General features: G+C 38.3%; 1 protein-coding gene across 1 annotated transcript; it reads right to left on the bottom strand.

The window, feature by feature from the left end:
• Window positions 1-7,483: 7,483 nt before the first annotated feature.
• Window positions 7,484-10,131, bottom strand: LOC136233456 (protein LOW PHOTOSYNTHETIC EFFICIENCY 1, chloroplastic). The gene has a single exon (XM_066023119.1). It carries the CDS (start codon window positions 9,854-9,856, stop codon window positions 7,688-7,690), a length of 2,169 nt encoding a protein of 722 aa, XP_065879191.1. The 5' UTR covers window positions 9,857-10,131; the 3' UTR covers window positions 7,484-7,687.
• Window positions 10,132-10,618: the final 487 nt, after the last annotated feature.

Here is a 10,618-nt window from a genome sequence, read left to right as displayed (position 1 = left end):
GGCGTCGGATGGCTCTCTTTCTCTCATGAACTACTCCCGTTCAGAGAGGTTCCCTTCTCATTTGCTTTACGCCGATGATGTGATTATTTTCTGTAAGGCTACAATTGGAAATGTTGAAGCTTTAAAATCAATCTTTGATCAGTATGGGAGGATCTCTGGGCAAGTCGTAAATTGGCATAAATCAGAATCCTATTTTGGGAACTCCATTACGGCAGCTAGAAGAGCACGTCTTATCGATATTATGGGTATCAGAATTGGTCAGCTGCCTTTTAATTACCTCGGGGTTCCTTTATTTGAAGGCGCACCAAGACGACGGTTCCTAGAAGGGGTCTGTGATAGAATTTCAGCTAAATTTGCCCGTTGGAAAGGCTCTTCTCTTTCAATGGCTGGGAGACTTACTTTGGTAAATTCGGTCATAACTGGCGCTCTTACACACTCTTTCTCAGTGTACAAGTGGTCTAAGCACCTTTTAAAACGGCTGAATATTCATATGAGGAATTTCATATGGACCGGTAATGTGTTTGACAGGAAATTGGTGACAGCCCCGTGGAAAAAGTGCTTACGTCCGCTGTACTGCGGGGGTCTTGGCTTGAAGGATCTATCTACTTTCAATGTGGCCTTGACAGGCAAACTGGCTTGGGATCTGAATACAGGGGATTCCCCTTGGTTTTGTTTGCTTAGATCATGGTTTCTGGATGTTGCAGGCTGCCCTAGGCTCCATTTAACGGGTTCTTCGATATGGCATTCTATCTGCACGGCTTACTTGGCTTTGCGGAATAATTGCACCTGGTTTATTGGAACCTCTTCCCGTCTTAATTTCTGGACATCGGAATGGATCAGGCCCACAATTGCTGATCGCCTGGGTTTGAATGCGTCGGAAAAACGAAGGCTAACTGACACTGTGGATGAGTTTACGGATGATGCCGCCTGGGCGAACCTCCCTGCGCTTCCCAACTCTATTACACAGGATATTCACGCTATTCGTCGGCTGAGCTCAGATAGTGACTTATGCGTTTGGAGGCCGGCGGACAAAGGTATTTTTTCTACCAAATTATTCTACAGATGGCTGAACATGGAAATCTCGCAGAATCAGTGTTTTAAATTTATCTGGAGGAAATTCATTCCACCGGCTCATTCATTTGATTGTTGGAGGGCATACTGGGATGCTCTGCCTACGCATTTGAATCTCAGTAAACGCGGGATTGCAGTGGTGTCGCGTTGCTGTTTGTGTCATTCGGATGTCGAGTCTTCAGAACATTTACTGATGAATTGCAGCTTCGGAAAAGCCATTTGGGCTGGTATCTCTTCGTTGTTTGGTAGAAGATTTGTGGATAATGACTCCCTTCGGGATAGACTCCTTTGGGCAGCTTCTCAAAAGTTTAGTTCTCAAATTCGTATCCTGTGGAATAGTGCCTTCGTCCACGCAATTTGGGTGATTTGGTTCATTCGGAACGATTGCATATTTAATGACAAGCCTCCGGATATTCACAGAGCATTGTTTTTGTTATGGAAAAACATCCGTAGAGCTGACAATTTTATGTTGGGGAGCATCTGGAACTCTACTGCTGAAGCTGGAATTTTGCAAGCCTTGAATCTCGCCCCTAGACGCTCCCGAGCCCCTCGTATCATTCCTGTTCACTGGCTCACACCTCCGTCGGGCTGGATCAAAGCAAACACTGACGCTTCAGTCTTGAACGGGTCTGCCGGGTGTGGGGGTATTTTCCGTGATCATTTGGGCAGTTGCGTCGGCGCCTTTGCTTTCCCCTTCCCGGATCTGCTGGTGCACTTGGCAGAACTGCAGGCAGCTTTGTTTGCTGTCAAAAAGGCTCACGCAAGTGGTTGGCGTGATGTTTGGCTGGAATCTGATTCGATTTATGTGGTCTCAGTTTTCCGAAACAGTGATATTCTGGTCCCTTGGAAGGTTAGAGAGGCATGGCTAGACTACAAGAATTTGATGCGTGAGATGCGAGTTGTGATTTCACACTTATTCCGAGAGGGCAACCAAATTGCAGACGCAATCGCTAACTACGCCCGATCCTGCTCCGAGGAGGTGTGGTGGAATTCTATTCCGGCCTTTTGTAATAGCTTGTTAGCTGCAGACCTTTCAGGCAGAGCCTCTTTTCATTTTGCCTAACATTTGTTACTATTCTTTATTTTTTCATTTATTTATTTGAGTTCCTGGTTTCGGTTCCTCAGGGGTGCCAACATAGTTGGGATGTCTGAGCCCGTTCCAGTCCTCCGGTTTCTAATAAAAAAAGAAGTACTTGAAGTGTGATTATAACTTTATATAAAGATGATGGATTCGAACCCACAACATTCCACCTCTGAAACTAGAGGTGTACCAATTGAGCTATGCTCATTTAGTTAGACCATAATTTTTTTTGTTTGTTTGTTTATTTCTCACTACACCTTGTTGTGTACCAATTAGCCTGTTATTATTGACTTCCACATCTTCAACTGGTAATGATAGGATCACCGAACATCAGTGTCATCAAACAAAGACCAAATCCTCCTTAAATCCCAATCCCTCAAGTCTTTCGTTCGAAGATCCGAGACTCGTAAAAATTTGGTGCACATTTTTACTGTCGTCTGAGGCAGAAAGTTCGGAGAGTCCCCTAACCACAGATCGCACAAAATGTTTACTTGTGGAACGTTGCCAACCTGCCACCTTAAGCCAAACATTAACATATCCCTTGAGCATCTTCTTTAGTCAAAAGGTTTCGGAGGGGTGCATGCTGCTATCCGTAATATTTCAGGGATCCATCATATTCTAAATACGAGTCGTTACTTGGGGTTTCCTGCTATGGTGGGTCAAAATAAAAGGGCTATTTTTTCCATTTAAAAAATCGGTTGGGGCATAGAATCTTTGGTTGGTATAATAAGATGCTCTCACAAACAGCTAAAGAAGTTTTATTGAAATCTTTTGTACAAAAAGTTCCTACATTTTGTATGAGTTTGTTTTTAATCCCTATTTCTCTATCTAAGGAGCTGCAAAGGATGATGAATTCATTTTGGTGGGGTTCAAATTTGCAGGGGATGGAACAGATTTACTGGACTTCTTGGGATAACTTGTGTCACCGAAAGGACCATGTGGGACTTAATTTCAGGCATCTTCGTTCGTTTAACTTTACGATGTTGGCTAAATAGGAAAGGACTCTCGTGTCTAGACCATATACTTTATTTTGTCAGATAATCTAAGTTGGATTTGATTTTCTATTCAATTAAAAATTGTACAATCCCCTCGAAGACATAATTAAGTGTACCCCCTATGGTGGATTACGTGTTTATTTTCTTTCCTAAATCTTAATTAATTAGGATAGGTAATATTGGATATTATCTAAATTAATAAAATTTAGTTAGAATCCTAATAATAAAAGGTTTATTATTTTGATTCATATTAGGTCTAGGTTAAAGGAAATCTATAAATAGTTAAAGTTGTAGCTTTAATAGTGAGTAGAAAAGCTAGTGCAAAATAATATAAGGATTATTCATTTTCAAACCTAAGACAAAATATTTTCTCACCGTCTATACTCTCTAGTCGAGCCACCCCTTCTCCTTCGGATTCCATTCGTCGTTCATTCGTGTTCTCGATTTGGAGTACTAGCACACAGGATTATGCTAGTATACGCATCTATGTGTGAAACGGTAGAGGGAATTTGATTTCAACTTCTCAATCTCAAACAACTTGAACGACTCTCCTTCGATATTGAAAGGTGAATTTTATTCTATCATACGTGTTTAATCTTGTGGAAAATAGATCTTCTTTAATCAAAAAAATTCCGCCTTTTAATCTGGTGCTAGAACTCCTTCACAATATGCCATGAATTGACATGTCGTTTTAACTCGAAAATTGGACAGTCTAGTTTCCTCTCACTTTTTCACTAAAAACTTCATTCCGATTTAATGTTTTTTTCTCAAATTTCCCAACACTAAAACACAAAAACAAATAAATCAAACTTACAAATACATATAAAAACATCAAAATTAATCCACTGATAAATTAATCTAAGCAAAATTCATAAAAACACTAAATCAAACATAAATTAGAACATAAGGCATATAATGCATATACTACCAAATTTGAGTTAGAAACTCAAACCTACATTATGTGTATGGTTGGAATAACTCTTTCTCGATTTAGGCTTGTGTGGCTTCATGAACGAAGAGATGTGTCTCTTCCTTGCTCGGCCCCACTATGAGCCTCTTTACCAAAAACTCGATACTGTCAACCCACCGAAGTGGATTTTATCCAATGCCCTCCAAGGATCCTCACTTACTTCCTCTGGTGTAGTTTCTTGAGGTGGCCTACAACACACTTCCTCAACTACCTTATCAATCTGATAAATAAAATTACAAGTTTTAAGGTTGTTATCCGGGTAACAAAAATCACCATACATGTTATGCATTACATTTTCATCGCATAATCATGATATAAGCCACTGTTTTGGACATAAATGAGTGCCCAAGTGGTTGCAAAGAACGGCCTGCCTAACAAGATGGGCACGACATCATCCTCCATCATGCCAATTATTACAAAGTCGATAGGAAACACAAACATGTCCACCTTAACAAGCACATCTTTAACTATGCTATTGGGTTGGGCTATGGACTGATCCGCCAATTGATAAGTCATGTTTGTTAGCCCTGGTTAACCCATCCTTATATTCCTAAAAATAGAAAGAGACATTAGATTAATAGATGCCCCTAAATCACATAATGCATGGGAAAAGGACATATCGCCTATTGTACAATGGATCAAAAAACTCTATTGATCCATCATATTTGCATGCAGCTTTCTAAGCATAATGGATGAGCATTCTTCTGTTAAAGCCACTATTTCGTTCACTTCTCACTTTCTCTTCTTAGAGAGAAAGTATTTAAGAAACTTGACATAACCCTACATTTGTTCAAGTGCCTCCGCAAAATGACAAGTTAATGTGTAGTTTTTTAAAGATTTCCAAAAACTTGGAGTATTGGTGCTTGAGTATTTCCTTCCTTAACCCTTATAGAAAAGGTATCTTTGGAAGGACCGCTTGGCCACCAACTCATATGTTCTTGTTGGTGTTAATTGAAGTGGGGATTTCAAAATTTGAGCCGGAGATCCATATTTATGTAGAAAATCCTTTTGGAAGGGAAAAAACATGCGGCCCTGAAAAATAACTCCACTAATAATAAGAATGGGAAGACATAAATTAAGACTCTCTCAAGCATACCAAAACTTGAGGCATGCAATAATTTAGGAGATAATTAAAATATTCAGATTGTACCTTTACACCAACAGTGTAGTATTTACCGAACTTTCAACTCCCCTCTCTAGTTTTTCTTCTACTCTCTTTTGTAATTCTACAAAAAAGGAATTAATTTTGGAATGGTTAATTTGGAGAAAATGAATAGTATTTATAGCTCCAAAATGCTAAAATTTGAACATCTTCTAACTTGTTTTTCGGTGCATTATTGCACCTACAATTTGGGTGCATTAATGCACCAAATTACTTGAAAATATCTTTCTTTTCCTAAAAGAATAAGACCATAATTAGAGCACGTGTGCATAATGTACTTCCGGAAGCCACCGAAATGGATCAGTCCTCCTTCGTTTTTTTTTGTCTTCGTCATCTGCCTCATAGACATTTGATGGGACATGATCAACTTGTGCAGTTGCTTCGGTACCAACCTAATCAATTGGTTGTGTTTCAGGTACAAATGTATCTCTAGCATTGTCATGCTTAGCGTTATAAGTACCCCACCCATTTCCAACATCGTAATTATTGTCGTTATACGTACCCCACACATCTTCATATGGCATTTGCTCAACATTTAGAGCACAACTCTCATAGTCTGATCTATGATTTGGGCGTACATTGTCTTGAGGAATATTACTCGTCTGAACATTCTCTTCTTAACAACCTCTAGGAATTCGTACAAGTGCGACGTATCAATTCAACATACATTGGCATCACATGGGTCGGATTCATCGAGTAATAATCTATGAATCATCGTATTGTGATCTACAATAGATACTTTGTTTGGACTGTCTTTTGCTTGCATGGACATTCATTAAATCATATAAGGCTGAATCAATACCTACACATGTGTAAATTCTCTCTTTTAACTTCTCCAAATTGATTTTTTTTGAAACCCGGAGCAACTTCGATTCACCACCAACGTACGTCATGATACTTACTACTTTTTTCCATTGGCCATTCCAAGATACCAAACAAATTGTGGACATATTATATTGAGAAGAACAAAATACATTGTCAAATAACTAAAAAAATCATGTTATAAACTGTGAAAATGTAGTTTGAAGCTGAGTGAAAATGAGTGAAAGTTATTGAAATTGAGTGAAAATGTATTTCACATTTTCATTTATGCGAGCGCATTTGATCATTTGCGAATCACGCATTTGATCATTTGCGAATCACATTAAGTTATCTGTATTGCATTTTGTAAAAATGTGATATGGTATCCTTACTAATAGTGATCGCATTTAGAATATTTGTATCGCATATGCGATATGGTATGGACCTGTACAATGATCGCATTTTGGATATTGTATCGCATATGCGATATGGTAACCTTCGTAAATGTGATCGCATTTTTCGGATCATATCGCATTTTGCGATTTGTGATCCGTGAATCCTAAGTTGGTAACTGTTATATGTGGCAAAAATTTGAATGAGATAAATCTAGCATATTATGTTTTCTTCAACAAAAAAAACATACGTGATGTTTGGAGACAAATGTTGAACAGATTTGGAGCAAATGTTGAAGCTTGCAAGTGATTTGAAGACAAATATTTTAATGCTTAAGAGCGATTTGGAGAGAGTGATTTGGAGCTGAAATTATTTGATTCTTGCAAGTGTTTGTTATATATATACTAAATGAACTTGATTGTTGCAAGTGTTTGTTATATATATATTAAGGGTATTTATGAAAAATATGCAATGGAAGAGTCTATTTTGGTAGCATGTATAGGAATGAGTGTAAATATGTAAATGAGCTTCTCCAAATGTCTAGTTTTGTAATTTACTCTTAAAATAAATGTATAAAAAAAGATAGACATACACAAATCACTTAAGAACGAATTGAGTCGCCTCAATATTATAGAATCGGCTAAAAAAAAAGGAACCAATTATTATAATAGATTAAAACGCATAAACTGATAAAATATTTAAAAGAAAATACTTGATGTATATCTTTATTTTATTTTTGAAAAGTTAGAGTTGAGGTCTACTCAACATAGAGATAAGATATAAGATATGGGGATTAGATTCCTTAATCAATCAATTAAGGAGGAGGAGGCAACATTTCCATCACAATACACACCTTCCACTTTAGACAATGCTTTTCTCCTACTTTGTATCAACCTATAAACAAACTCTATTTCAGTTTAATACATCTCTAACTCCATCTTCTACTCAAAATGTACGCACTTCAACTTGTCCAAAATCCCTATATGCTTCACTACGTGGATTTGAGGGGGTCAATAAATATGACGTTTTCAAAGTATAGAGAACAAGTACAGAGGTAATAGAAAATTGCCATCTGTAATCAAACCAATAACCAAAGAAAAACTCAATACGCAACAACCTTGTGTGACTGCTGGCAAATATTTGGTATGAAATGAGGTTGCATATTCTTACATCAAATGTACAAAGATACATATGAATAATATATGATACCAAGTTCAGACTCCATCTACTTGTGAGGGGAAAACTTCTTTTCGCTTGAACGGTTTACTTCTCCTTGGAACATCAGCAATATCACAGAATTCAGACAAACTTTTCCGTATATTCACTCTCTGCTTTTTGTCTGGCGGTCTCGGACCTAAAATACTTATGTCAATAGTAGCTCCATTAACCTCAGAGGAATCCACCACTGCATCGTAAACTTTTGCAGAGAGGTTAAGGCCCTCATTTTGCGCCCTCAAATACAATTCGTATGCAAGCCTTGGTTTACCATCCTTCGCCAGAGCCTCAATCAGCATTTCGTATGTAATCTTGTTCGGTGACATGTTCTGAACCTTCATTCGATGAAACCATTCATACGCTGCGCTGCTCCTACTGTTGTGTGCACATCCGCTGATTATTGCATTATATGTGATGATTGTTGGCTCAATCCCAGTTGAATTCATCTCATTAATTATGGCATCCACATGTTTGAACTTCCCTAGTCCGGAAAATACAGACGCCATAATTGTGTAGGCATATACGTTGGGTTTGATGCCTACCTTAAGCATATGCTCCCATACTCGGACAGCTTCATCATAGAGTCTACCTTTTTCGAGTGCACTAAGCAATGCGCCATAGGAAACAATTGTTGGCTTCTCACCTTGTTCAATCATTCTCCGAAAAATCTGCACTGCAGCGGAAGTTTCAGAAGCCTTGGAACAGGCAACAAGAACTGCATTCCATTCTCTACTTCCGGGCTTAAGGCCTTTCTCTTCCATCTTGTTTAACAACCGAACACCCCATCTCCAAATTCCTCTTTTTCTAGCTGCAGTAAGTAAAATGTTAAAATGAGAGAGAACCAATTCGGTGGACATGTTATTTGGACTTGGTCCCTTGTCCAACAAATCCTCATAAATCTCCAAAGCTGCCCACCACTTCTTTGCGGTGCCCATCAACCAAATCACATGGTTGCAGACTGATAAACTAATTTCAGAATATCTTCCTCTGATCCTATCATACAATTCTTTGCCAACAACATAATGATCCTCCCGAGTACAAGCCCAGACAAGACGCTCATACTCTTCCCGACTAGGGTGCAGCCCAGCCCTGTCCATATTTATTAAAAGCTTCAACACATCAGTGCTTAAATTAGCACGCCTCACAAGCCACCTCCGCATCACTTGGTAGGCAATGCGAATTGTGAAATTTTCAAGTTTATTAAGTTCCTTTTCCCAACCTTCTCTCGAATCTTGTCCTATTTCACCTTTCAGATATTTTTCTTTTATGTCTGCATAGAATGCGACAGCTCCATTTCCATCTTCCATTTGTCGAAAAGCCTGTAAAGCAGTAGAATAGGATGCAGCAGATGGAGCAAAATCCTTGCTATGCATTTCCTCCAGAATATGAAGGGCCTTACTAGGTTCACCTTGTTCTACATAAATAGCCATCAAGGTGTTGTAAGTTACGACATTAGGAGCAATTCCTTCCTGAGTCATATTGAGCAAGATTTCCTCAGTTTTGTCAAACTGTTCACACTGTTTGACCACACCTAGTAAACTGTTGTATATGAAAAGATTTGGACCCAAAGTAGTTTCTCCTCTTTCCTTCCTTCTCTTGAGCCAGTGTACAAGAGCCATGGCAGAGTCTAATTTCTTGTCCCAGCCAAGACCCTTGATCATGGATGAGTAAACTTTAAGAGGCAATTCAATATTGTTGAGAACCTCTTCAACATCATCTGCTGTTTTAGCAGAATGCAAGCTACAAGCTAGAGCACGAACATCAACCCACGTATCCTTCTCCTTCTCATCACTATCTTCTTCTTGATTAATATTATTATCACTATCACTATCTATTCTATACAATTCATCAGTCTCCTTCTTCTCTAACAACTCATCATCTAAACTAGATTCTCCTCCATGAAACTGACTCCCAATTTCTTGTTGCTCCAATGCTGAAGCAAAAGCAACAGTTTCCCCTTTCCTTGGTTCAGAAATGTTAATGAATTTCAGTTTAAAAGACTGAGAAAGGAACCCACTTTTTATATCAAATTGTGAACTCATAAAAGTTCCAAACCTACCAGAATTCCCCCTCCTCGAGATTAGGAAACAAGTTGAACCCAGTTCGGAATCCAAGTGGGGCATTACAAATAAGCCACCTTTATTTGGCCACACACTTAAAGCTTGCATATTTTCTAGATAATTCAGAAGAAATTAGGAAAATCCAGAATTCAAAATCCAGCCAAAGAACAAAAAGCACATGCTATACACTCTCATGGAAGATTTTACACAGTAGGTTCAAAATTGCATACTTGAGGAACAGAAAGAAAACTGAACATAGAGAGTTCGGCTGAATCAAATTCGTACCTGAGTTGGTTATGGAGATTTTGAGTGAAACATGAGACTGGGGTTGGATTGATAGTCTTTCAGTGGTGCTGTGTGGACATCGTTGTAGCCATACAAGTTACAGAAGCAAAAGTGGATTAATCAGCAAACAAACTACGTCGTTTTTGAGAACTCAATGGGTATCGCAATTTTGACTTTTGGACTGAAGTAATGGGTTTGAACATTTCAGGAAAAACCCAATGGGCTATCTCTTTCCTCCTTCTCGCTCCAATTGCTTTTATCGAGGGAAATTCTAAAAATACATATAGATTCAAATCTAGTTACCTTTCTTTTAAAAAATAAAATAATAATTTTTTTTTTTGAAAGAATAAAGAATATGTATTAACTTAAATCAGGGAGTAAAACATCGATAAGGAACGGTGGTGGACAGGCCCACTCACCCCAATCAGACCTAGAACTAACAGTTTTTGCTAAAGTATGAGCTGCAAGATTCGCTGATCGTTTTATGAATGAGATCGAAACTAAGTTCAGATCTTGAAGAATAGAGAAACAATCTTGAATAACATCAGAGACATATGAAAGATCAAACCATTTATTTTGTATTGC

Source organism: Euphorbia lathyris, chromosome 6, assembly GCF_963576675.1.
Source record: "Euphorbia lathyris chromosome 6, ddEupLath1.1, whole genome shotgun sequence".
NCBI lineage: Eukaryota > Viridiplantae > Streptophyta > Magnoliopsida > Malpighiales > Euphorbiaceae > Euphorbia > Euphorbia lathyris.
The sequence above is the reverse complement of the archived record's forward strand: the minus strand, read 5'-3'. Positions and strand labels throughout refer to the sequence as shown.

Coding starts and splice junctions, on each gene's coding strand:
- LOC136233456 (XM_066023119.1), bottom strand. CDS start 9,856: ATGCAAGCTTTAAGTGTGTGGCCAAATAAAGGTGGCTTATTTGTAATG.